At 34.7% G+C, this 27,468-nt stretch overlaps 6 protein-coding genes across 14 annotated transcripts; 3 read left to right on the forward strand and 3 right to left on the reverse strand.

Annotated features, from left to right (window-relative positions):
- The first annotated feature begins 246 nt into the window (after positions 1-246).
- LOC121783988 (protein BIG GRAIN 1-like B) lies at positions 247-1,537 on the forward strand. The gene has a single exon (XM_042182168.1). It carries the CDS (start codon positions 348-350, stop codon positions 1,368-1,370), a length of 1,023 nt encoding a protein of 340 aa, XP_042038102.1. The 5' UTR covers positions 247-347; the 3' UTR covers positions 1,371-1,537.
- Positions 1,538-2,615: 1,078 nt separating this feature from the next.
- Positions 2,616-7,891, forward strand: LOC121784433 (serine/threonine-protein kinase STY17-like). The gene is made up of 6 exons (XM_042182570.1): positions 2,616-2,637; positions 3,410-3,462; positions 6,100-6,387; positions 6,555-7,065; positions 7,420-7,562; positions 7,709-7,891. The coding sequence occupies exons 1-6, from the start codon at positions 2,616-2,618 to the stop codon at positions 7,889-7,891; spliced, it is 1,200 nt and encodes a 399-aa protein (XP_042038504.1).
- A 1,040-nt stretch (positions 7,892-8,931) lies between these two features.
- On the reverse strand, positions 8,932-11,702 carry LOC121785555 (thermospermine synthase ACAULIS5-like). Its single transcript, XM_042184012.1, has 10 exons — positions 11,463-11,702; positions 11,014-11,080; positions 10,823-10,917; positions 10,442-10,544; positions 10,180-10,268; positions 9,920-10,076; positions 9,697-9,772; positions 9,518-9,576; positions 9,294-9,430; positions 8,932-9,225 (listed from the first exon to the last, which is right to left on the reverse strand). The coding sequence occupies exons 1-10, from the start codon at positions 11,627-11,629 to the stop codon at positions 9,147-9,149; spliced, it is 1,029 nt and encodes a 342-aa protein (XP_042039946.1). The 5' UTR covers positions 11,630-11,702; the 3' UTR covers positions 8,932-9,146.
- Positions 11,703-16,008: 4,306 nt separating this feature from the next.
- On the reverse strand, positions 16,009-18,975 carry LOC121783456 (40S ribosomal protein S3-2). The gene is made up of 7 exons (XM_042181529.1): positions 18,838-18,975; positions 18,002-18,117; positions 17,680-17,827; positions 17,149-17,320; positions 16,629-16,683; positions 16,423-16,554; positions 16,009-16,329 (listed from the first exon to the last, which is right to left on the reverse strand). The coding sequence occupies exons 2-7, from the start codon at positions 18,029-18,031 to the stop codon at positions 16,165-16,167; spliced, it is 702 nt and encodes a 233-aa protein (XP_042037463.1). The 5' UTR covers positions 18,032-18,117; positions 18,838-18,975; the 3' UTR covers positions 16,009-16,164.
- On the forward strand, positions 18,134-20,489 carry LOC121783457 (NAD(P)H-quinone oxidoreductase subunit U, chloroplastic). The gene is made up of 5 exons (XM_042181531.1): positions 18,134-19,065; positions 19,149-19,210; positions 19,326-19,415; positions 19,500-19,640; positions 20,260-20,489. The coding sequence occupies exons 1-5, from the start codon at positions 18,786-18,788 to the stop codon at positions 20,353-20,355; spliced, it is 669 nt and encodes a 222-aa protein (XP_042037465.1). The 5' UTR covers positions 18,134-18,785; the 3' UTR covers positions 20,356-20,489.
- LOC121783454 (E3 ubiquitin ligase PQT3-like) lies at positions 20,435-26,641 on the reverse strand. Of its 9 annotated transcripts, none has more exons than XR_006046573.1 (15): positions 26,258-26,640; positions 25,965-26,046; positions 24,658-24,721; positions 24,096-24,240; positions 23,936-24,002; positions 23,723-23,853; positions 23,448-23,618; positions 23,061-23,345; positions 22,611-22,658; positions 22,481-22,521; positions 22,297-22,384; positions 22,036-22,222; positions 21,846-21,950; positions 20,899-21,659; positions 20,435-20,680 (listed from the first exon to the last, which is right to left on the reverse strand). XR_006046573.1 is itself a non-coding variant. In XM_042181527.1 (15 exons), the coding sequence occupies exons 1-14, from the start codon at positions 26,424-26,426 to the stop codon at positions 20,990-20,992; spliced, it is 2,253 nt and encodes a 750-aa protein (XP_042037461.1). In that variant the 5' UTR covers positions 26,427-26,641; the 3' UTR covers positions 20,435-20,675; positions 20,952-20,989. The 9 variants fall into 9 exon arrangements, 4 of the variants coding, with proteins under 4 accessions (XP_042037461.1, XP_042037462.1, XP_042037459.1 ...); XR_006046574.1 differs by having other exon boundaries at positions 20,899-21,656; positions 26,258-26,637; XR_006046575.1 differs by having other exon boundaries at positions 24,658-24,716; positions 26,258-26,311.
- Positions 26,642-27,468: the final 827 nt, after the last annotated feature.

A 27,468-nucleotide genomic window follows, 5' to 3' on the forward strand; every position in this document is an offset into this window, starting at 1 on the left:
ACTCATTTTGGTGACTAATTTACAGAAGGAATTCAACCTATTAATTAATACATTTAAATATTTTCCTATTTACGCCACTTCCCATATAAATTTCATTTAATTAAAATTTTAATCAATAAATTCATCAGAAAAGAAAAGTGTGAAAAATTCAAAAATAATTCAAAAATCAAAATGCCAAGCTGGAAATGTCTCCTTTATATTCATCTCTCCCTCATTCCATTCTCTCCAATTCATCTTCATCTTCAACATCTCTCTCTCTCTCTCTCTCTCTCTCTCTCCATATTTGCTTTTCCTTTAACCCTTTTCTCAATAGCCTCAAAAACCATTGATTTTTACATCAACCAAAAATGTATGCTCGAGAAAAACTAAGTAGAGATCAAAGCCAAAAATCAAGAAGAAGAGACAACAAAACTCAGCCGTCATTTTCCTCCACTCTCCTCGACGAAATCTACCGTTCAATCGACGGAAATGCCGACGAAATCAACGGCTACAATTCAACCGGGAGCTTTCGAAGAACAACATGCTTCGTCGAAAAATGGATGGAAAAAGAGAGGAAAAGACATCAAGAAACCGACGCTAAACCGGCTAATAAACCGGTCCATGACGACGTCGTATTCTTCAGCTCCACGTCATCGTCTTCCGACAGCTCCGGCACGCTCTCCTCCTCCGACACCGAGTTTTTCGGCTCCAGGCCAAAACCGGTCCGGACCGGAATGCGGTCTGATACGGGCCGGTTCAAGTTCGATGATGTTCAGACCGGACCGGCCGAGGCCGATTTGATCAAGTCGAAATCGAGGGCGCTGAGGATGTACGCTAATTTGAAGAAGGAGAGGCAGCCGATTTCTCCCGGTGGGAGGCTCACTAGCTTTATTAATTCGTTTTTTAGCAATGCCAATGGGAAGAAATCGAGGAATCTCGAATCTCAGGTCGATGAGAGGAAGTGCTCGTCGGCCTCGTCGTTCTCGAGGGCGTTCTTGAACAAGTATTCGCCTCGGGTGAAGGAGAAGGCCAGGGAGGAGGAGCGGAGGACGGTGAGAAAAATTGAACCCGAAGATTTATTGCCACGTGGGCACAAGGGTGGGTATAGTGGGGACTCGGGCCGGTTGGGGCGGCCCCCGCTGCCCAAGGCCGGGTTGAACAAGAAGGTTGAGATCGTCGCGCAAAAACAAAATAGTAAAAGGGGTGGTGTTTTTCGTAATGTGGAGGAGTACGACGATGAAGAGGACTGTTTCAGTGACAAAAGCTCGGATTTGTTTGAGCTCGACCACCTAGCTTTTTTCGGGAGCAATAGGTATAGCGAGGAGCTACCGGTGTATGAGACGACTCGTTTCGATAAGAATTGCGCTATTGCTAGTCGTTTGCTTCGGTGATTAGGGATGAATAAGATTTGTTGATGTTTTTTTTTTAAATTTTTTTTTTAATCTTAGGAGTTAGGACTTAGATTGTACATTGTCTTTTTAACTTATGCTTTTTGATCATACCATATTGAAGATGTTACTATATGTTACTTTTCGATTTATGGAATTTGATGATGTAATTTTAGTGGAAAAATACAAGATTTGGAATTGAGACCGAACACTGAAAAAGTAAAGAATGGGGTGTGGTTTAGATCCCAAGTTGGTAGGAGAGTGACATATTTTGATAAAGTAAAAAAGAAAGAAAAAAAAGGAGAGATGAGAAGAAAAAGAATGTAATGTGGTGATGGTAAAGGGAAAGACAAATCTAAACCATGGGAATAGGGAAAAGTGGACATCTTTAACTTAAATTTTTTTGTTTTGATGTTTTTTATTTTGTTGAATTTTTATAGTAATAATGTTTGGAGGAATTTATGTTGCTTTATCAGATTGGTATGTTAACAGATCCCAAGGAAAGGCAAAGTAAAGTGCCACTTGTTTGAACTGTTTTTCTCTTCCTCAATTTTGTGTCCATCTTTTTAGAAAATAGTAGCAATATCTTTTATTCAAATAAAGCTTCATATTTTTGGTTAATTAAAGGGTTGATAGTTATTTTAAATGACTAATTTTGGTCAATTTATAAGGTTTTAAAATTTAATACTACTAAATTATGAATTTTCATTTTTTTATAATTATTCTATCTGTGTATAGATGCCTTTTTATTACGTTTAATTAAAATGAATATTTTTATTACTATTATTTACTTCTTAATTTAATGAAAAGCCGATTTGAGTATCACTAAAAGACATCATTTTAAAAAAAAAAGGAAATAATTGATAAAATTAGTAACTCGTCTATAATGTCAACTTTTTATAAGTTATACTAGTAATTTTATAAAATGATATATTGTCTTAAAATGATACAATGGTATACTAGTAATTTCATAATGAGCTCACGTATATAGCATATCATTCCTATTGTCTTAAAATATGATACTACAAATATAGTGAAAGGATATTTATAGTATTTTTTTTACATTCTTCAGCATACGAATCGATCAGTATCCTCTATTTAATTTGTGTACTTTTCCAACCGTTTCATTAAGCCAAAATTGGAAATATTGAAATAAAAAATAAAGCATTTTATATTATATCAAGTCGATAAATGAAGCATTATTTCCCTTGGATGAATTAGACTATAGTGCATAACTGCTTCGTGGAGATGATTGCGATTTACTACAAAGGTTAAAGACAATTTAACACTCCCACCATCCCACAAAGTTGGTCCTAATTTGACCTAGCACGAATTTTAAGAAATTTTTAACTTTGTATTAAATGGAGAGTTCCATGTTGAAGAAATTGAGAAGTGTATTTAATGTCTGTATTTGATAAGATTCTTAATGGAATAGCCTTTGTGGGACAAACAAAAATAATAAAATGAGACAAACTTTATGGGACTAAAGGAGTAATTTTCATTGTTTTAGTATGAATGAAAGTATGAAACCCACCATGAAAATATATATGTATATATATATATATATATATGTGATAATATAATAGAATACAATATAATTTAAGATATTTATTATGGTACAATATTTATTTCTATTGAGTTGGGTAGAGAATGAAATGCTACAGTACAATTTATTAACCTTTTCAGTACTCACAATTTTAATTCCTATGAAATCTTATATGTCTTGTCAATTTTATTATCTAAATCTTGCAGCATTTAATTGCTGTCTAATCTAACACAACAGTAAATAGAATTGATCATGAGATCCATTTGCATGGATTTTAGTGATTTCTGGGCTCCAGCCTCCATAAATGGATACAAAGTTAATTAGTTTCAACTTTTAAAAAATGTTTCCTGTAAATTAAGAAATTTAATTTTAAATTAAATCATATATGGAGTAGTAAATATGAATAATTTTCATTTAGATAACATTTTTTTTACTTCTAGTATTCCACAATATTTGAAATTGAAATATAAAATTACAAATTATGAAACTAGTTAAGCCTCTATCAAATTACAAAAATATTTATTGTCACAACGAATTCTAAATTTGGAATTAGAATATACATCTTCTACTTAAACAATTAATTTGTGACCACTGCTACATACATAGGGTACAAAAATTTATTTGTTGGGTCGGAGTTAAGATAAGTTCGTTCGGGTAGGAGTCCACTTCTTTGTACAATATTGTAAGAAGAAAAAATTAAAAGGAAAATTGAATGGGATCATAATTGTTTGACTTGGTATGGTACTTCTTTTTCTTTCTCCATAAGTCAAGTAGTAAAGTTTTTGTACAATAATTCAGTATCAAATTTGTAATTTAGGTCACTACCAGTAGTTTGGGAGCGAATTCAGAAAATTTTTGGGAGCGAATTCAGAAAATGAAACTTGTGAGATCGACTTCAACTTGAAAAACCTAATATCATAGAATTTTTGATACCCGACAGTGATGTTGGCCGACCGGCTCAACCTCACCGTCTGCCCTAGCTACAGTAATGGCCATATATAGTTATATACACATCGAATAAAAGTTATGGGACCATTTATTGCTCAAATTTCAACCCAAAATTTACTAATATTAAAAGACCCTAACAATAACTATGTATTGCTTTGCAGTCCAAACAAAGCAACCTTAACTATAAAATTGAGGTTGCGTTGATGGACATTTATTTTTCCTTTTTCGCAATTATTTTAAGCTACTTATAGTAGTACTACATAAAGTATTGACAGAATTCATATTCAAATATAATAATCACAATTTCACCAAATTAAATAATTTTAAAAAATCAGTTTGACCGCCCAACAGCTTTCACTTTAAGTTCCATTTTTTCAATTCTCACACGTCTGTAAAAATTAAGAATGTCGTGACAAAAATCTAATACTAGTAGATGGATAGAGAATAGTCGAAGACGATAAATAACTTAATAATAGATGTCAGATTTCACATAAATTTTGGAGAAATGAGAGCGAAAATCATGGTAGTAATTATCTAAAGCAATTAATATCGACATAATTGATGGACCTAAAAAAGCTAAATTGTTAGAAATTCAAGAAATTGTATCTTAAATGTCCATTAATAAGACATAGGGCCACGGTTTTAATAATATTTTAATTTTAATATAAACACAACAGATTTCGTTGTTGGTAAAATATTAGTGAAAGTTTTATGTATGATCAAATGGTTAAGGGCCCAATATAAAAACATTATTCAATAAAGGAAAAAAAATAAAAATGGCAAGACCTTGATTATAATTGCGGTGGATTATAGTGTGTTTATATGTGGCCAAGCATTTGTCACTAAAATGATTAATATCACAAGAAAAATATTTATTTTATGAATCCATGCACTAATAGTTAAATTTATTTTATTTCATAAAAGGAAAAAAAATCATTACTAGGTGTCTAGGCCCTTCATAGAAAACAAAACAACTACTTAATGGGATTTGAGTTATGAGCATAGCCCATGTATATGATAACCAATCATTTTAGACAAGCTAACCTATAGCTATTTATATGTGCTTTATAAACTTATGACCTTCAATTTTACTCTAACTTCTAATACAAAAGTTATTTTAACTATTTTTATTTTTATTAATTTATACTAAAAAAAATTAATTTCAATTGAATTCGACACACTTATGAAGTAGACATGAACTAATCCCAGATTCATAATAAAAAGAGTCTAATCCGATTGGGCCTCAGCCGAATCAGCCCGGTTCAACCCACGTGACAAGTATTCTTGTAAGTCTAGGTATAATTATTTTAAATGAAATTGTGATAGATTTTGGATTAAAAAACTTTTAAAATCACCAATATAATATTGTTTAGAATGATGCTTAGATTGAAATATCCGCCAAAATTGTTTCATCTTCATTGTTTACAACGTCTATTTTGTCATCTAATTAATCCATTTAACCGGCTTTTGCAACTTTTGCTATATTTTTTCTAAATCTATTTTATAATTATTGAGACCTTGTATAATTATACAACGAGGATTGTAACTCAAAAATAGACAAATGAAATCTTAAAAATAAACCAAACCAAACAAAAATAGATTCTGTAGTGTATACGGGGTAAACCAATCAAATTCTCCAAAAAAATTGCTTTGCTCACATTAGAATCTAATTATAAATAAATCAATCGAATGGTACTATTTCTTAAGTGAAACCAACCGATTTCGGATAAAACAAAGTACAAACAAACATTAGATATAACAACCGTTTGTTTAAAAAATGGACTTGAAATTTTATTAGAATCTCCGCCCTAATTCTATGTGACATATAAATATATACTAAGAATCAATTAACTCTAATCACTTTGGCCATCAAACTAGTCATATTTGTAGTTAAAATTTTGCAAAATAAAAAATGAGTGAAAATGGCATCACAATCACAACCCCGGAAAACAAAATCATCCCATTTAGTCCCAACCGTCAGCCACCACCATCACGCAACACTTCCAACTCCGGCCAACGCCGGAGAAGGGCATCCGCTGCCACCAAGTCACGGGGCTTTTGCCGGCGCCTCAGCGACTGCATCGTTATGGGTCCCGCTTCAACTCGCTATGTTGACCTAAATCAACGTGCGATAAACCTAGACAAACATTCTTTACAGGTAAAAAGTCAAAATTTTATATTTCATTATCATCAGTACATGTCAGTTGTACACGCCTGTCTGCTAATGCTTGCCCATGTATTAAGGTGGAAGAAATCGAGAAGGAGCTCGGGAAGCAAAAAGAGCTAACGGGCGTGTACAAGACGAAACTAGAAAATGCAAAACTCTTCCTCAAACATTGTGTTCAAGTGGCACAAGACAATGGTTTCTTGGACCTAATACTAGACAAGGGAAAATACCAAATCTCTCCGACGTTAACACGAGCCAGTGTTAGCCCATTGATAGCTAATACGGGTCAATTCCACCCCGAGCTCGCCCCAATCGTGCACCAAGCCGAAATCAACGGATGGTACATCGATCCTCAAGAGGTTACCCCCAATTTTGTTTCAATGAAACAAAATTTTCATTTATTATCTTAAATTTAATTAAAAAATTGCAATTTTGAACTAGTTAACATCATTTTTATCTTTACAATGCCAAACATGCAATATAATTTTTTTTATATCCAACCTAGCTCTGATATCAATTTAAATAGATAGAGATGCTCCATCTATCAGCCCATGGCAGCACTGCAAACATCTACAGAGCCAAATGGAGAGGCCTCGACGTTGCTGTCAAGTGCATGTACCCCGACTTCTTCCGATCCAACGAGAATGGGGTCAGCTTCTTCGGACAGGAAGTCGAGACACTGTCGCGCCAGCGCCACCCTTTCGTCTTGCAGCTGATCGGGGCGTGCCTCGACCCGCCAGAGAACTGCTGGATTGTGACGGAATTCATGACGACGGACTTGAAAGAATGGCTCCACGGCCCCGGGAAGAGGGGCAAGGAGAGATCCATGCCTCTTCCGCCGTTGAAGGAGAGGATCTCGAAAGCTCTAGAAGTTTCTCAAGCGATGCAGTACTTGCACGAGGGAAAGCCCAAGATTCTTCACCGTGATCTCAAGCCTAGTAACATTTTCTTGGACGATGCTTCGCATGTTAGAGTTGCCGATTTCGGACACGCCCGGTTCTTGATGGAGGGCGAGATGGCGATGACCGGAGAAACGGGTAATCGCTCAATTTAATTACTCCATCCGTCCCACAAAGTTTGTCTCATTTTACCATTTTCGTTCCTCCCATAAAATTTGTCCCACTTGGAATCTTACCAAAAATAAACATTAAATACACTCATCAATCTCCTCAGGGTGGTGCCCTTATTACATTTCACAACTCCATTTAATACAAAGTCAAACAATTTCTTAAAACTCACGACGGGTCAAACTGGAACAAACCTATGGAAAGGAGAGAGTATATACTAGTAAAATAGTTACTCTTGAAATTGAAACTCTAATTTATTTAGTTATTATTATGCCTTTGATATTGAAAAGTTTTTATTTTCATAATATTTGGTAATTTAATTAGGTACATTTGTGTACATGGCGCCCGAGGTGATAAAATGTGGGCCGTACGATGAGAAATGTGATGTTTATAGCTTTGGAATCATACTCAATGAATTAATCACCGGCGAGTACCCTTACATCGACACCGAATTCGGCCCTTCTATTGTATACATCTACTTTTTCTATTTTACTTATTTACTTTCAGCTAATAATATTTAATCATTTTTTTCAATTTTACTTATTAAAATATTTACTGTCAAGATTATTGACAAAGGAGGTAGTATAATTTTCCGTACTTTTTTATGGCGCAGATAGCAAAAGAAGTTGCAGAAAATGGGCTTAGGCCCAAAATTGCAGAAGTAGAAGAGCAATTGGAAGGTTTAGTTGAACTAATTACAAAATCATGGCATCAACATCCTCAAATTAGACCCATTTTCTCAGAAATTACATCTGTTTTGAGAATTCTAGATATGAGACTCAGACACATTAATTAGTTTTTATTACTAGCAATTTCTTGTTTTACTTATTTTATTTACCGGACTTGTAACATTTAATTTGAATGATAAATATTTATTTTGGATGCTTACAACAAGGCCCAATATTGTTTTTGGGCAGCATCTGGAAAGGGCCAAGGTTGTTTCTTAGTAGGATTTAGTTCCACAGTATTTTTTTAATTTTTTTTATTTCATTTTTTTTAAGTGTTATCAGAATAACTGAATTTTCTTATTGCGTGAAAATTTAAAGTATGATCAATTCATTATCTTGATTTTAGGCGCTTGCTTTTAAGAAATGTTTTAGTGATTAGTATAAATACTTATGTAATATCTAAAGCTATAAATACTCATAATATAATTACTGTGATTATTGTGTTGGATTATCCGAGAAGATAAAATAATTGAATTAATTGTGGGGTATTGGATTATTGATCTACTTTTAGATCATGGGGTAGAAAGAAATTAATTGATGTTGGCTTAAAGTGATTTTTCACCTTTATTTGGGACCTACTTTGTAATTTTTTATTCTTTTTTTCGTTTGGTTCTGTTAAAGATCATATATACGATTTTTTGTCGCCTTAATTATATTTGTGGTTGAATATTACATTTGGGTCAAAACTCACAAGATAGATCAACTTTGATTACACACTTCTTGGTTTTTATATTGAAAAATATTAGTACTCCACTACTTATTTCGTATTGAGGGTATATGGTTGATTTTTTCTCATTAAATACAATTAATAGAGTTAAATCTTTGATACATGTACTACTCTCTACGTCCGCAAAATATTGATCATGTTTGACTCAACACAAGTTTTAACAAATGTGAATAAAAGTGAACAGAAAAAGTTATTGGAATTTAGGTTCCACATTCATATATTAATTTAACAATAGAATGTGAATGTAATGAATTAGTGGAAAGTGGACCTTTTATCAAAATTATAGGTGTTTGATAGTAGTGACCCAAAATTATAGGTGTTTTATCTCTTTTTTTTATAAAAAAATTCTGCACTTGATTGACTACTAATAAGAATTCTTGATTCAGATAAAACTAATTATAATAATAATAATAAATATGATAAAGACAATAAATGAAAGCCTTAATAAATGGAAGAGCAATACATAAGAACCTAAGAGAGAAGGCAACACAAAAGCTGATTTTTAGACAAAGTTTTCTACTTGAATAGTTTCTGCCTTTCTCCTCTCTTTCTTCCATTTTATACACAAGCTCTTCTCTTCGCCTTCGCCTTCGCCTTCAAATCCGAAAGGCAATGCCATGGCCGTGGATGAACCTCGCGTTATCCTCAGCATACACATGCGTCTCGTTCTTCAACCTGAACAAATAATAAGACGCATGAGGCAAAATATCAAACATATTTATGGTTCGAGCGTAGAGACCTACGTTTTCGCCACAGTCTTGTTTAAGATGGTCGATGCAACGAACGAGGCCCCATTCAAGTACAAGAGCTCTCCTTCGATTCTTTCCCCGATTTTCTTGTCCATTTTCCCAGCCTCGATGCTTAGTGGATAATCCGAAGCCTGGCAAAAATGAGACAAATAAATATAAAAAAAATATTATCAACAGAAAACTGAAACTAGTATATAAATAAGGTGGATTTTACTCACAATCACCCATCCCCACGTGTCAGCGAACGATGGAACATGAGCAGTGTACGCACGAACATCTACACAAACACAAACAATACGAGATTTTCTGTTAATTTTCCCGTATATAACCAATAGTTCGAAAAATTTGCCAAAAAACATCGGTATATTGCTAAATTTAGAAAGTGTGTGGCACTTACACTTGAAAACTTGTTTAATAGTGTTGTATATTGATGAGAACACCTCTTTGTGAGTGAACACCCCTGCTGGTCCAGCCTACAAACATTGCAACACACAAATTTATTTATTTATTTTTAATTTTATTAAAAATTATATTCTTATAATTAAGTGAGAGGGGTACCCAAACTCGTATTCAACGAGATTTGTTATTACAAATATGCCACCGGTTTCACGATTCAGTACCTGAGTTACAAAAATACCCTTAGTGTTGAGCTTAGGCTTCAGTATGTCTTCGTAGAAAGACTTAGTATATAGTTGGTAACACGGTCCTCCTTCAACTGGATCGGCCAGATCTCCCACTATGATGTCAAATTTTTCTTGCCTATCTTCCAATTCAGCCCTTCAATAACATTAGTAACACATTGCCAAATTAGGACATACAACTTACATTTACACTGTCCAAATTAAGGTTTTTTTACTAGTACTAGATTTAGAATACTTACTTAGCATCATTAATCACTAAATCAAGCTTCATATTTCGAAAAGCCTCGTGATTGGCTGTGAGATGTGTTTTACAGAAATCCACAACCTCCTGTAATGGCAAAAAAACAAAACAATAAAAAACACATATATATTTATTTATAAAATATTTTAACCTCAAGATCTACATAGATTATTAATAGCAGCTTTTGCATAACAACTTATAAAATAAAGTATGTAAGGGCTTAAGACCCCTTGACCTCTGTATTTACTCCGCCAACGTACCTGATCAATATCACACATGACAACTTTCTCTAGCGATCTGTGGCGAAGGGCCTCCCTCGCAGCGGACCCTTCGCCTCCGCCCATTATGAACATCGTTTTTGGGCTGAAAACACGAATACGGTCTCGAGTTAGGTTCCTTTCGACATTTAAAAAAGTTGTTACATTTATAACACAAGTGAGACATGCCTACTATATAAAATTCAAACAATAATCCAAAATGAATTTTTTTTGGTACATGCATGCACAACATGATCAAGTTGCAAGATTTTGATAAATGTATTTAATCTATCATGAAAGTCAAAGATAATATAATAAGTACATAATAGATTAGAGAGTAGTTAGATGATGATCAATATAATTAAGTAACAAATAATAACTCACTTGGGGTGACATAAGAGAGCTGGGTGAATCAAACATTCATGATAAATAAATTCATCAAATTCTGCACTCTGCATTTTCCCATCAATCACCAAAACCTGCACAACAAAAAATTTCTCTAATTATTTAAATACCCAAAAATTATACTACCATATTTTCACACAAAAATAATTGCTGAGAAAATAGAAAATTACCTTGCCAAAATGTTTTGTGTCAAGTAGAGCTATGTCTTGAAATTCACTAGTCCCTTTGTGCAGCACCCTGAGGATAAAATCGAAGTGACACGTCACTCATTTTGTAAATTTTCATTTTCTAACAAATTAAATATAGGTGTTTGTGACAAAAAAGATTGTCTAGTAAATTTTGTCAAAGCATGCATTTTCAACACAAATCACGGGTTAATTGAATTTGAAAAATTAAATTACAGCTAATAAATAAGCAATTAGCGACTTTGATCATTTCATAATTTTCAAAGTAATCATGCAATTAAACCACTAATCTTCCTCTTTTAACGGCGTTGCTATTTACATTTGCTAACTCATGAAAATAAGTACTAGAAAATTGTAACTAATAAAATTTAAATAGACTAATATTTTACAAAAAAAAACTCAAACACACACACACACACACACAAAATAAGTACCTATTGAGAGCAAAAGACCACTTGAGATCAACATCGATCTCTTCTTCAAACCAAGAATCTTCATCTTCTTCATGATTTTTCTTCTCAATGGCTATGTGTTTGTTTTCAAATAGAGCTATTTTTGAGAAGCCATTGTTGTAAGGAACAAACTCCATTGCTTCACCCATTTTTTTTTTGTTATTGCTTTCTTTCTTTAGACTTGTAGACAATATGAGAGAGAGGTTGGGAGTGTTTTTTGAAGTAAATATGGTGACCCTTTTTATAGGCACAAAGAAGAAGTATATATTTAATTAATTTAGTGCAGCTTACTCCATCTCAAATTTTTTGTCTCTTTAGACATCATTCCACCACTAGTGTGGTGTCTATTACTTTTTTATTTTCTTTTTCAACGATTAGATGGATATTGATAATAAATGTGTAATATCAAAAATAAAAGTAATTTATTCTTGCATGCATACATCCATGTTGCTTTAGTCATCTCCTACTTCATGCATTTTTTTAACATAGTTGAAAATGGAAATTTTGTTTTATCCAGTTTTTTTGGATGTTGGTTTTGTACAAAATACAACAAGGTAAATTGTAAACTTAACAAAAAATTTCATTGGATGCCAAACTTTTCAAAATCTTTATTCTAGTATAAAAAATTACATAAGAATATTGTGTCAGACCAAGACGCTTCACAGTTTATCTAGCAAGATTTAATTTAGAAATTATTTATACAATTAAAAATCCTATTTTATTGTAGTTTTTTTTTTTGTATTAATCTTAAAACAAACATAGCTAAGAAAAGAGAGAAGTGAATTAGCTATAAGTTAAAGCTCCAACATAAAACAAACCCCCACTCTCAAATTTAGTTAATTACATAAAAAAAAACTAACTATTATAAAAATAACTAAAATATTTCTAGTAATTTCAAAATGTATATATAGGTTTTGTTCATACTACAAGTATATTGGTGAGTGGAGATGAATAAGCTATTAATAATATTGTAAAATGAAGTGTATAAATAAATTAAACGCAAAAAAAAAAAGGAAAATGGTAGTTAGGGGAAAAAGCATGCGCGGAAGAAATGGAGCAGGAAATATTGTAAATGGAGCGCGTGACAAATGTGGGGCCCTCAAACATCCCATGCGTCCCCTCTACTTTTCACACGCTCACATTATCTCTCCGTACGTGTGTGTGTGTGTGTGTGTGTGTGTTTATATATGTGTGTATGAGTGTGTGTGTGTGAGAGAGAGTATATACATTATACATTACAAGGTAGTATTTGGAGTGGATAGGGATAGGGGGATAGTGGAATGAGTGGATAAAATATTGTTGGTTCCATCACAATTATTGTTTTATTTGAAAGTGATCAAATTTACTAATAATTTTTCAATTTTTATATTTTGCATATACATTTTTTAAAATATATTGTAGATTATATCAGTTCCGATTTTACGATCAATTTAAAAATTCAGTGTTGACTTGTCTTCATAATTTACTTGCATGGTATTATCGAATGACAACTAAAAGTCTAAAATTGTGTCACGTTATAAGCAGTGAAACAACATCGTATTATACTAATATGAAGTAAATGATTTCCTCTCCTCTATCTCATATCTCTTTCTGGTTTCACATTTTCTCACCTCCTTCTCAATCTTTTGCAATACTATAAACCAATTAATATTTTGATTACAAAATCAAATATAATTTGGCAAAAGTTTAGTATATTAGTCAAATTATCCTTATTGTTTACTAGTAGTACTATATAACATTGTTACATGTATTGAAGAAGGAGGTCAACTTAGAGGACCCAAAATGAGTTATTAAACTTGTCATTATGACATGTATGCCAAGAAATTGAAATAAATATTCACCAATAAAAGGATTGAGTCTTTTTCTTATTGTAGATATTCACAAAACTTGCTCTCCATGTATATTATATATAAGGTTTATTTATTCAAATCAGTTGTATTTTCAACTTTTTATAATGTGTAATTTTTCATCATGTTATAGAATACATGTAATAGTAGTAGGAAATCATGATTTTCCACAACAAATTTACCATGCTTTGGATTTGAATGGGTAGGTAATGATAAATGGATTTGGCGGAGGCAGACGGCGGCAGAGGCAGATGGTGGGCCTCGCCGCCTCTTATACGGTTGCGGGATTTTGTCTCCCAAGCGTGCGCTTATTCCACTATTTTATGGTGGACTTCCCACTCACACACTCTCTCCTCTCCCAAATAAACACATTTCTTAAGTTTTAATATAATAAATATTATTCCATCCATTTTCTAAAAATATGAATTTTTTAAAGAGTGATGCTAAATGGCCATAAAGAGTTAATTTAGTCCATTTACATGTATAAAAAAAATAGAATTACCGATATAAACTTATATGTGTGTGAATGGACTTGTGAGTTGATACTTATCTTTGAATTCCATTACGTAAAACACGTTAATATCACGAATTACTGTATACGTTGAGCAACAATCAAGAAATAACAGTAGTAATAAGTTGAGCAAAAACTACGAAAGAACAACACTAACATGTTGAGCAACATATAATGAAGATGATATAAAAGTAAAATCAAGTAGTATTAAACCAAAATTTTGAAAAAAAATCAATTTTTTTTGTTATTTAATTAATTTATGGCTGGTCATAATGTGGCCGCATAGCTTTATTCTTTTTTAAACGATATAAGTTTTAATACATAATTAGTAAAAATGATGAGAAAATTGGGTACAGTAAAAGAGAATAATAGAAAAAGTAATAAAATGAGTGTTAGTGGGATTACAGGATTCATTTCCTAAAATGAAGGGTTTCTAACTTTAAGGAAAAGGGCAAAAAAGAAAAGAATTTTTAGAAAACTGGCATTTACATTCATGCAATAAAAAATTAAAAATGGTTGCTCACATTTCATAAACATTATTTTCAAAATTATGAAATTTACATACTTCTTATAAATTTAGTAGTAATAATACATTATTAAGTTCCGTAATCAACATTCTTTTCTCAAGAGATTAATTTAATCAACAAAATCAAATAAAAATTTGAATTTGTCATTATACATAATTCTTGGGTTAGCTAAAAGGTAAACATGTGCAAAAAGAAGTGCTCATTGGGTTCAAAACTACCTTGTAATGGGGAGACAAACATCAAAAGGTACTAAACATATTCTTCTTGTTATAATTTCCATCAGATTTGTTAATTTATACAGATATTATTGCCAGGGCGGCTGCAATCATTTTCAGGGACTTTTATGAAAATGGTTTCTTTTTATAATGTCACCATCCTCCACTAAGTCAATCTAGCTTTAATTAAATTTAAATTCTATAATTAAAACATATTTTAATTAAGGGGTCAAAGCTTTTCCCTAACTTTTGTATTGATACAGTCATACTTGGCAAAATTTAATTTGAGTTACTGTTTTGGTCAAATCGACTTGTCATATATTACCGTTCCTCAGTCCAAATTCAAAAAAATGTTTATTATCACAATATTTGACAGGAAAATTAATAATGTGATTATATTTGAATTAATCATTTAGAGCCTATATTAAAATATTCGAATTCTTTTTGGGTAAAGAAAGTGGGCAAAGCTCATATACAAAAACCCAATATTATAGATAGAAATATTGTATGATCGGTCATAGCATTGTAATATTTAATGCATTGTAAGCGTTGGCCATGAGTTCGAATCTCATAAATCTTTTTATAATTATAAATTGATATACATAATCATTATAAAAAAAAGCTATTTCGTGGGAATATTCCAATTAAGAAGATAAGCAACCAGAATTTGTATTCTGCAGCAGTGTAGTCTATGAAAATGACGTTGTTATCTGTAAACCAACTTAAGCATGACATGTGTTGGCCACACCTAGCTCAATAATAACAGGATAACAAAATTAAATAAATTTTCCATTGCATGCGCTTCAAAAGCGTGGACTGAATCATATATTTATACGATAGAATAGTACTAGCATATTTTAGTCACTTTCAATAAAGTCATTCGTTTTGAATATTAGGAATAAAAAACACTATAACCATCCCATTCAAAGCATGTAAAAATAATTTGTTATGTGAAAAAGAAAAAAAAAGTTATGCAACATAAAAGAAAGTATATTTCCAATTTTAAAAATGTGTCAATTAATAAGATGTACTAGTACAAAAAAGAAAATTATACTTTAAGTAATCAAGAATCAAGATATATGAAATACATTATTTTCTACCTCAACGAAACTAAGTACAACACTCAATATTCATAATATTGATTAGAATCTGGAAAAACTAGTAAAATCAGATTACTCAAATTGAAAATTTCAAAATTTTTAATGCACATACAATGCTACAGCATGACGTAAAAATGAGGTAACAATTAAAGAATTAATGGATTTTTCAAACAGCACATAAATACATCATGCCATCTAAGAAAATGAAATGAACTTTTTAGAAAGTGCTTCACCCATAACATGAAAGATTTGCAGAAAGTGGACCACTAAGGGAAAAAAATATACCAACAATCAATGAATCTAGGTGTGAGAAAAAAATTTGCAGATCTGCCACAAAATAAAAGAGTACAATAAGATTAAATAACACGTTTTACAAGATCAAAAAGAGTAGAAATCTAAGAAAATTTCTATTAGTTCAAAAACAAGTGTTACCAGGCAGAAAACATAGATATGACATACTGTTCTGGTGAAAACCACATCGTATTCAAGCAACTTCGATGGCAGGTGCCACAGTTTGAGGAATTTGAGGGATATACTCCTCTTCCTTCGGTGGGTGGATGGTGACGACGTCGGGCAAAGGTGTCATTGGCCCAACCTTGCCCTTAGGATCCCAGTCGAGCATGATCTTGACCTTGATACCAAGTACGCCCTGAAGATAAATCAAGAGATTATTTTATTGATGGCGACCATGATTTGTCAGAGTCGACGAGGTATTTAGCAAGTAGAAGGGGAAAAAAAGGACCTGTCTAAGTAGAACGTGTCGCACAGCAGCATCAATGTACTCCTTGACGGGTTGCCCAGAGGAAATCATGTACCCATCCTTGAATTTCATGGACTTGGCACGTTGAGCACGGAGCTTTCCACTTACGATCACCTTTAGGAGGAGTAAAGATTTGAGATAAATAAAAATGAAATATATTGGTATTAAGATAGTATGTTCAGACCCACCTCACATCCCTTGGCACCATTCTCCATGACAAACCTCAGAACACCATAGCAAGCCCTAGACAGAATAGTAGAAATAAAATTAGCTGAAATGACAAATGCGTGAATCTACCAACTGAAATTTGAAGTATTAATAGTTGGGTGCCAAAACATTCAAATGGTGGTATTCCATACAATTGTGAAATTAGATCAGAAGCAATCAGTGATGCATGTCTATCGATATCACAAGCAACCCAAGCAAGAAAATCTCACGAGATCAAAATGAGAACAAAGTATATATCTGGACAGGAGAAATAACAATGTTCTCTTGAGCCTGGACACACACAACGTGGGAATGACATCATGCAGTAACAATGACAACTACTTCAATAATTACTCGAGCCAAACATCATGTTTTATAATGCCAACTTCATGCAACCATGAAACTCACAATTACAACACCTTGATTAGTTAAACTACAAGAAGTGTGGGAATGAATTACTGGTGACAGACAGGGAAATCATAAGAAATGTGAAATCCATACCTCCGAACGGCAAGGCCCCCAAGAAGCTTGTAACGCAGTGACTCGGCCTGAGCTATGGCACAGAGACCCCTGTTGTTGACCTTCTCAGCGTAAAGCTCAACGCTGTTCTCTGGGAACTTGAAACGCTTTTGAACGACTGATGTCAGCTCTCTAATTCTCCTACCCTTCTCTCCTACAGAGTTTAAACAATAAAAATAATAAATCTTACATATCATGTATTGCATTCTACTATCAGCCAGAAGTATAGAATAAATCGTTTGAAATTCAGAAATTAACCTCACAAAGCTTTAAAACTCACATTAATCTCCATCATCTCAAAGTAAAACAAAGAATTACACAATTCAACAATAAGTACTACTTCGCTTCCCTATTTCGAAGCAACATAATGAATTCGCATAAATCCTGAATTCCAAATACGAAACCAAACATTGCAAATAGCCTACTAGAAACAGCAATTCAGCAATCGCTTTACGCACAAATAAAATAATAATTCCAAATACGTATTGAACTACGTCTGTATGAATCAATTACCGAGTACGTTCTGTGTGCGAGTAGCACGGATGATGATTTCAGTGCGCATCGGCGTGACTCGAACCTCGACACCGGAGTAGCCATCCTCCGCAAGCTCGCGGGTCAGCACCTCGTTCAGCTCGGCGAAGAATACGCCATCAGCAACAAACTAAACACGACCAACGCAATCCAGATATTAGGAGACGGACAAACTCGGTGAAATTCAAAACACTCGATTCTATTGGATTAATAACATAGTTTCTACAGATTCAACGATAAAACTACGCATTATTCAATTTGATCGGACTTAGATAACAAAACTTAAGCTAAATCGACACCTAACCTTTCGCTTTTTGCTCATTTGCGTCGCCATGGTTGTTTGTCTCAGAGTTTCCAGCAGAGTCTAGAGGTGCGGCGTAACTCTTTTTTCGACTCTTATAAAACTGTGGCAGAGAAACCCTAGGGGTGGAATAGTAATTTAAAGACGAGTCTTTTTCTTTACATTATTTTAATTATCAGCGAAATTATGAAGAAAATAGGGTAAAAGTATAAAAGAACATACTAATTACATATTTCATACATACAAAATGTTATGTTTTTCAATTTAGTACAAAAAGTATTAAGTTTACGTATTAATAAGGGGACGAAGAGAGAAGAGAGAGTAGTGAATTGCAATTGTAAATTGAAGCTGTGAACCGAATAGCAAAAGTCCTAAAATTAAAACGTAAATGTTGCAAATTAAGAAAAATTTAAATCCGGCTACCACAGCACCACCAATTTCACCGAAAATTTAGTTTCATAGGACAATTGTAAAATGTGGTAAATTAAATTGTGATTTAATCCACATAGTTTGAATGTTATAAAATTAATTAGAAGTTAGCCGAAATTTATTAGTATTAAATAATAAATTTTTCTTTAAAGAACATACGAAAAAATAGAAAAAATATAGCTCTATATCTTAAATCAACTCCTATGTTAACAAAGAAAACACATTTTAATAGAACATGAATAAAAGACAAAAGAAGGAAGATAGCATTTCTTTGGCAAGGATTGATCCTTCCTCTTTTATCCACTCGCATTCTCGCAACATAACTAAACCACATTACTAACTCAACACAAACAAAGCCATGGCTACAACAGCATCATCAGCTACTGTAGCAAGTAGCGCTTATTCCTTACCTGCTCGAAAACGTGTTTCCATCAACGATCATCGTGTCCGAATCCCGACTTCGATTTCAAGGTTCAGCAGCCATGCAAGGCGGCGGCTGTTGGTGGTCCGAAGCTTCGGAGAGGAAGGCGCGACGGCTGTCGATGAAGGGGAGCCGCCGCAGACGCCGGCAGAAGTCCCGAAAGGGCCTCCGTCGTTGATATCAACTCTTAATGTGGAGAAAGCTTTGCGTGGGATTGGTATGTTTCTTTTTTTTCTTTTTTCTTTTTGCATATTTGTTTTTATGATAGATTGTTAATGGAGTTTTGCTTTAGAGTTGCAGCAATTACGGATGCTGATCACTATGGACGGCTGGGGCTTCCCACCAAATGTTCATATGATGAGGTTGAAATCTAAGATCTATCCACATTCAACTAACAATAGACCAATCTTGATAAGTATAAGCTCTAAAATATTTATTTTTTATAAAATTTGAACTCACTCTTGATCTTATATATAGGTAAATGTTGCTTACAAGAGCAAGGTGACTGAGCTGACGAGTAAAGGGTTGGAAGAAGAAGAGCTTAGCAAGGAACTAGAACTCTTAAAGGTTGATTAATTTGCCATAAAATTTCAACCATCATTCCATTTCATGTAAATTTGAAGTTGTGGTTTTTTTTTTGGTATCGACTAGGAATCGTATTCGATTCTGTCGACGCCAGAAGAGAGAAGGCTATATGATTGGAGCTTGGGCAGAAGTGAGAAGCCAGATACATATGTGTGGCCATTTGAAGTTGATAGTATGCGAGAACAATTAGGAGACCCTCCTCCTCAGGTAAATACCCATTTTTACAAGGAAAAATGGCTCATAACTTTGACCAAAATTTAATATTTCTCACGAACATAAAACTCAGCCACTAATATCATGAACTTACGCCTTGTAGCGAATTTCCACTTAAGCTGAATCTACATTCTGATTATGTAGGGTAGCAAACCCATAGAGAAACGACGTCAATTTTAATGGGTGCAACTTCATCACTTTTTCAATTACTTGATTGTAAAATTTTGTGCCAAATTTTCACCATAAGTCTGATTTAGTAACCAATAGCCCTTTTTACAATGAATATTTTCACTATATTCCAATATTTTCTTTACCCCGAACAAGAAAAACGGTAAGAGTTGAACCTTATACCTTCTTACTTGCATACCCAAATCTTTTAGCTCTATTCCAATCTTATATCATTGATTAATTGCAACACTGAATCATCACGGCAATGCACATGATCTTCTCTTTGTGCATGGGTTTTTGATAATATGGTAAGAGTCCTTTAATGAGTGTCAAAAAACAAGGTTCAAGTAATGTCCTCAGCAGTGGATGCGATGCGTGTCCTTAAAAGAGCAAGTGTTTTGCCATCTCTTTCTCATGGTGTCCAAATTACTTTCTTATTTTGCAGGAGCCAGAGGATGAATTGCCAACAACATACACAGGATACTTCTTTTTAGGGTGGTTAATACTGTCCATTCTATTATACCTTGTCTTCAATCGATAAGGCAAATCGATCTGTGATTATGAAAGTTTCCCACGTTTCTAACAATGATCTTTTCAATTTTAGTTTATATTCATGGAGGTGAACGATAAATTTCTTGATATTATTAAAATTCCAAATAATGGATTGGAAAAAAACATCAGTTGGTGACCAAACCATGTATAGCTTGATCTCTGTGTGTGTGTGTGTGTGTGTGTGTGTGTGGAGACAGAGTCAGAGATAGATATACCTTGATCAATACCTTAATCACCAACGGGGCGCATCCGACCTCTGTTCAGAGATGGATCGAATGAGAAATGAAAGCTTCCATTAGCATATGAAATCTCACCTTAAACAATGGGAAAAGGTTAGTAACACAACAACAGCAATAAGACATTTACCAGATGGAAGTAATTAAAAAAAGTAAAACAAACTGTAAATCGATCTTAGCTTTCTATAGTGCTTTTTCCTTTTTTTTTTCTAAGTAAGATAAGCTTCGACCTAATTGTATAAAAATAACTTTCGATGAACTTTCATGTTTTTGTAAAAAAAAAGACAGACTCTTACCAAGACCAATACAACATACAAGTTGATACTAATAGAGATGGAATCACCAGTACATTGGCACATCTTCATAGTGCCCCATTATGCTCTTCTTTCAATATGCTCGATGTTTTTGGGGGCGGTATTCATCTCTGCGGTCCTCGTTGGAGCCATACAATACCTGCAACCTGTCGCCGTGATGTCTCTCTTGTAAGTGCTTTGTGTGATGCCTGGATGAATCTTGGCCAGCCTCCCTCTTGCAGTATCCAGCCCTTGCCCTCCTATCAGCAGGTGTCCAAGGCTCAAAAGTATAGTCTGCTTGGTTGTGGTGATGATTTCTGTGAGAATCTCGGGCGTCTGACTCAATCTTTCTCTTAGCATGCTTTAGGGTCGAGTGATGACCAAAACTAGAATCACTATCATAGTGTCCCTTCCTGTCACTGTCCTTTGAATCTCTGTGATGACGCATATGTCTCCCCTCACAATGCCGTTCAGTGCTTCTGGACTTGTCTTCTTTGGCTGAGTTTGACCTCTCCGCGTGAGAGAGCCTCTTCTCCCTCCCAGAAAAAGCGTGGTGGCTCTTCCCATGTCTTTCATCAGAATAGCCACCGGAGTGCAAGTACTTTTCATGCCGATCTTTTCTCCCAGGTCTTGGGACCAAGCTAGCATCAGAGTGACTCGAACTTTGTTCCCTGTCTTTCTGTGGTTCACGATCATATGCTTTCTGCGGACTGTAATGTCGATAGCATTCTGAAGAACCATCCTTGTTGAGAAGTTGGTTTCTGCTGCAAAGCCATTGTTAGAATTCTATAAATAAAGCAAACAAATGTAATGCCTCAGATAAATCTGGTTAAGTTTGTTTGTTCATGGAGTATATTTTATTTTATGTCATTTTTTCTTTATGTAGGGTGTGGGGGTTTCCTGCCATGTCCCATGTGCCCATTACTTTGTGCTTGATTCTTAAATTTTACCTTTCTAGATTTTCATTTAAGAGCTTCTTCCTCTTACTTCCGCAATGTTGAATCCCAAAGTGGTCAAGACGAGGAGGTTCGACATTCCCCAGTCTCATGTTTCCACTGCAAGATGTGCAAGGTGTCATAATCTACATGTAAGCCTTTTCACAAAATCAGTTTTAAGATATTTGAAATACATTCAATATACCCAGGGCCAGGCAATGGAATGTAGGGAGGAGGAGCAACAAAAGGTGAAACAGGGACCATGGTGGGATTGAACGGCATCATTGAAGGGTTATTATACATATTTGCATAGGGTGTATAAGGCGGAAATGAAGAGCCATTCCAGTATTGTGGTGCATAGCCCGGGATACCTCCATGAAACACTCCGGATCCTAGAACAATAGAAAAAATTAAGAATTGGCAAATGTTAAGATATACTGTAAACAATAAGCTTTTTAATAAATACCTGGCTGACACATGGGATTTGGATGGGAACTTGGGCAGTCTTTCATGAGATGGTCAAAAGAACCACATGAAAAGCAATTTCGGACGTCCTGAAATCGAACATATTAATATATTCACTTGTAAATAAGCATCAATATGAACTGAAATTACTATTTATTCAAATTACATGGTATTACTGAACTTACCTTTCTGTATCTACCATGACCTGAGAAGCTTATTCCACCAGCTGAAAATTCAACATGACAGAAAAGGTTGGACATCGATTAAATTAAAACTATTTATCAATCATACAGCGAACACTGCAACTTTCCATACCTCCCAAGTCTAAACAGAACCCCCCTTTCCTCTTGGCATCAGAATCAGCTGTGAAGAGAAATAAAAAGGATGGAATGTGTCAACTGTCAAGTAAGAAAACTGGTGGGCAAAAAAAAAGTCAAAACAATGCAAGACTATCTTAATATGGAATGGTACTGCAAAAACAGGATCCATTTCTTATTTATCCAGGAAAATATCACTGGAAGAAACCAAAAGGAGTTTTTTCCAATGGGTCACAGTAATTTAAACTCTGCCAATCTATAGTGGGCCTCAACTACAACAATTCCTCCAATTAATTACACTTAACCCTCAATCTTAAGGAAAAAAATGTTTGTACTTCTCCTGAAGTACACACATGAAAACATGTTTCTCTAAGGTATAGCACTTTCAGGGTTTCAATTAACCAATTGATATACATGTAAGTATAGCACTGAATAAAGACAAGTGTACCTTCAGCATGGCTTTTAGGTTGATTTTCACCCTGAAAATCTGCGGATTGTGCAAAATCTTCAAAATCTCTACAACCAGCATCTCCATATTGCACATTTCTCTGATGTTGCTCGTGCAATGATTCTGTGAGAATCTGATTCGATCCTTTTCCAGTTGCAGTAGAAGACTGAGGAACTGGACCTTTTCCAGTTGCAATAGAAGACTGAGGAACTCCCATTTCCCTTAGGAATTGGGCAAAAGTGATAGCACGTGAATCATCATTCATTTGGATTCCGGATTCTTCATCTACATATAGAGAAACAACAACAAATAAAAAAAAAGCAGTGTTGTAACATTCTGAACTGAACTCCTGATAATTCTAAAGATTTACATCAATAAGCTATTCACCTGGCACATATTTCTGCATGGCATTATCAAAACCAGTATCAAACATCTCAGATTTGAGCAAATGTTCAGTTGCTTGACGTAATGACAAGTTCGGGAGAAGATCGGCTGTAGTGCATTTTATTGAGTAACATTTGGGGCACATCCCCTTTGTGAAAAGCACTTGATATATACCTGCAGTTGTAACAGCAAACCAAAACATAAGTGAATTGGATGAATAAGTAGTATTATTGTGACAGTTGGGCATCTGAACAGGTTGTTACTACATAAGAACTCACACTTCTCGCAAAAGCTATGCTGGCAACAAGGTATCATCACTGCATCCATGAAGACATTTTTGCATAGCGGGCACTTCAGTTCTATAGGCAAATTAGAACCTTTCACGTTCTGGAAATTGGATTTGTGCAGCCTTTCAAAAAAATTAAAGGGGTTTGTCATATTAGCAAGAAAATAGACCTCGACAAAAATAGACATGCTAAAAGAAATCATACTTGTTAGACTTCATCAGCTCATCAGGTAGTGGCAAAACGTTCCTATCATTTCCATGTTGATCGAAACCTGTCATTAACAATATACAATTGTAAGCAAACTTGATCGGAAATACTACAGGTAGGGCAAAGAAAGAATATCATAAAAAAAAGAGTAACAAACCACTTGGTATGATAGCAGCAGCATCCTTCTTGTTGCCCTTGAATTTATTTTGATCAAGTTCTTGATTAAATCCAGGTAAGTTTGAATCAGGCTTGGGGTATAGATCAACACCTAGGTCATCATAGTCGTTCTTTGGTCCAGTCTTCTGAAAAAGAAATGTTTAGCAATCAGAGTAGTCATCCACAAGTAACAAAGCAGGAGGGGTAGTACAAACCATATCAGAAGTGGAAAACCAGTAAGTGTATGTGGCATGTCTAGAGAGTAATAGATTATGGGTGTTAAACCACGTAATCTAGTTGCATTTCATGGCTACACCATAATGGCATAAAAAAAGCACAATAGTAAATAATAACCCATCATCTTTGGTTTTTGTCCATGTATCACTATTGTGTCATGTCATCAACTATCATCCCTAAGTCCCTAAGATAGATCCCGTTGGTTGACAATTCACCAGGATGCTTGAAAATATACTCATTTTATGAAAAGGAAGACAGGTGCAATATGCAAAAATAAACAAAAAAAATGGTATCCAACTAATATGTACATATGAATTAAAGCTTACAGCTAGGTTCAGATTGTGCGGCTCTTTTAACCCGGCATGCTTCATAGCTACAATAGGCACTGCCCTGCAGTAGAGTTACAGTAAGTATAGTAACAAAGGCGATGTTAAATGCTTCTAAGCTCACGCGATATGATGATAAAAGTAAACTTGATCTACAGTGTAAAAAGACTAAAATTGATGAGATTACTGAGTTATTGAAATCCTACTACAAGTTAATACCAACACTGCAACACATCCATAAGAAATGGGACAGGTTTGACAACATTTAGTATATAACAATTGGCCACATATTGCTCATTAAATAATTGTGAATATACAGAAAATAACATAAACCACCAAGAGTTCAAATAAAAATGGTCATGTTTGTGTGTGTGAGTTAGCCAAGAGGTAGAGTGGTAATGCTTGAGGCCTTTGGCCTCAGGTTCAAGTCCACCATGGCGCGGCCTATAAATTTATATTCATTTTCGCATTAAAAAAATGGTCATGTTTCTTGCTGCAAATGAAGAGGAGACTTCCATTTTAAAATATGTAAGTTGATGTAAACTCTACCTAAGAGCCATTAAATGCTTATATTTACAATACTGTGTTCTTAGGAATAGAATTTATTTCAAAAAAATTGTGAAGAACTGCGAGCAAATGGCATTACCTGATCAACAAGATCTGGTAAATAGTATTTCATAGGTAAATAGTTCCTAACATTAGCAGAGGAATTACTCAATTCGAGCAAGTTAGTAGGTAAACATCACTTACTTATTGTCGCGATTTAAGAAGCCAATGCTTTTTAATGAAGCAGACAGACAGGCGCTACGCTACACGTGTCGTGTTTTAAGAAGCCGATGTGTTTTTATATATGTGCTAACTGGAAGGGTACACGTGTCATAATTCGATGGATATGCATTACATCATTCATCGATTGACATAAGCAGTAATGTTAATTTTCGCTATTCTGTGTACAAGTTTTTTGAACATAACAAAACTATCTTACAAAACTGCAGGATACTGAAACTAAATGCTCATGTGTTCATCATCACTACCCATAATTGTGGTGTTAATCAAAGAATCATCTCCAAACACTACCGTTAAACCTTTCTTCATCACTTATGGACAAACATAATTGTAATTTTGGATAGATCGACCCAAAACTCATCAAAATAAACAGCACAGCCCCCCCAAACAAAAGCAATTTCACATCGATATTCGTAGATATAAACTATAAACGAATTCTACATGCATGCAATAACACAGCCAGAACAATGAACTTAGATCTAAGCAGTTAAGCAAATTCAATCAAGATCATAAAGTCTTACACAGAGGACGGAAGTGTTCCACCGGGAACTCTCTTAACAATCACGCTGGATCCACTGGGAATTTGAGAATCGCAGTTGTACCCTGCAAATCCAGTGTTACCAAATAAGTAAGAATTATTAAAGAAAATTCCGCCAACACTAGAAACAACTTAAAATTGGAGTAATAATAATAACCGAAAACGAATTCTCAAAAAAAAGCAATAATCAAAACGAAAACCACATAAACCGCGCTACAGAATCAACAAAAGTAGCAATAAATCAAGCGACTCGGAGAAACAAAAAAAGACGCGCACCTAAACCAGAATCCGCGTCGGAGAAAACGAGATCAAACCCTTGCTGTTGCTGAGAAACCTTCCCGCACATGATTTTCGCTCTCAGCTCCGCCACGGAAATCGAGTCGCGGCTCCCGATCTCCAGCGTCTCAAAATTCAGAGAGCTCCTGAATTTGAACCGAATTGACATATCTCGAACTTCCTCGTCAGATCATCAACCAATTGTGTATATGATTATATACGTATAAGATTGTAAAACTGCTCTACAAATGTGTGCAGAGAAGATTCTGTCTGTGTATACGGAATCAATGGAGCTTCAACTTGCGAAAGGGTTTTCGCCTTCGGGTTTTGTATTTAGAGTCAAGGGAGAATGGTGCTTTGGCCTACCGCCAGCGGTTATTTATAGGAAGACTTTGTGTACGGAGAGGAGAGGAGACGAGACTCGTGTTACTAGCAAATATACTTTTCTTTTTTTCCCACTTTTTCCCGATATTTTCTTTATAACTATTTTATTATTTAGGGCATTAGAGCATCGTTAACGCACTGGGCCGGGCCGCAAAACGTGAGTCCCGGCCCGTCCTAAGCGCTGGAGGGGCGGAAGTTCCGGCCCAGGCCGGTCCCGGGGCCGCTTTTGCGGCCCGGTGACGCTCCCGGGGTCCGGCCCGACCTAGGGTTAATTGCTTCGGGACGGGCTGCAAACCCCTAAAAAAATTATTTTTCTTTTTTTTTTATTTTTTTTGCCTATTTTTACCCATTTCTTCAACATTCTTCCATCAATTTCTCCATTTCTATCCTCTAAATTATTTCAATATTTTTTGTAGGAATTGTAATTTTTATTTTCTAGGGTTTAATAAAAAAAATTTCTAGGATTTGTAATTTTTTTTCTAGGATTTGTAATTTTCTTTTTTCGACTTAACAATGTATTTTCCCGGCTTGAGTTGTTCAACGTATTGCATTTACGAGTAAAATATGTTGAAGTTGTGAATAGTATTTTTTATTAGTTGCGATCCGGGTTGGGGCCTGCAGGGTTAGAGCAGTTGGGGTCGGGGAAGCCGCAACGGTAGAGGAATGATGACGTGGAGGGGACTTGAGGTCTGAAATAGGGACAGGGTTAATGATGCCCTTAGTAACACTGAGTTTGGATCGGGACGGAGCCACGGTATTGCAAGGCAGAGATCTAGGTCACGAAACATTGATCTTTTTGCCTGCAAGGCCGGCATAGCGAGCTAGGA

Source organism: Salvia splendens, chromosome 21 (assembly GCF_004379255.2).
Source record: "Salvia splendens isolate huo1 chromosome 21, SspV2, whole genome shotgun sequence".
In the NCBI taxonomy this organism is placed as follows: Eukaryota; Viridiplantae; Streptophyta; class Magnoliopsida; order Lamiales; family Lamiaceae; genus Salvia; species Salvia splendens.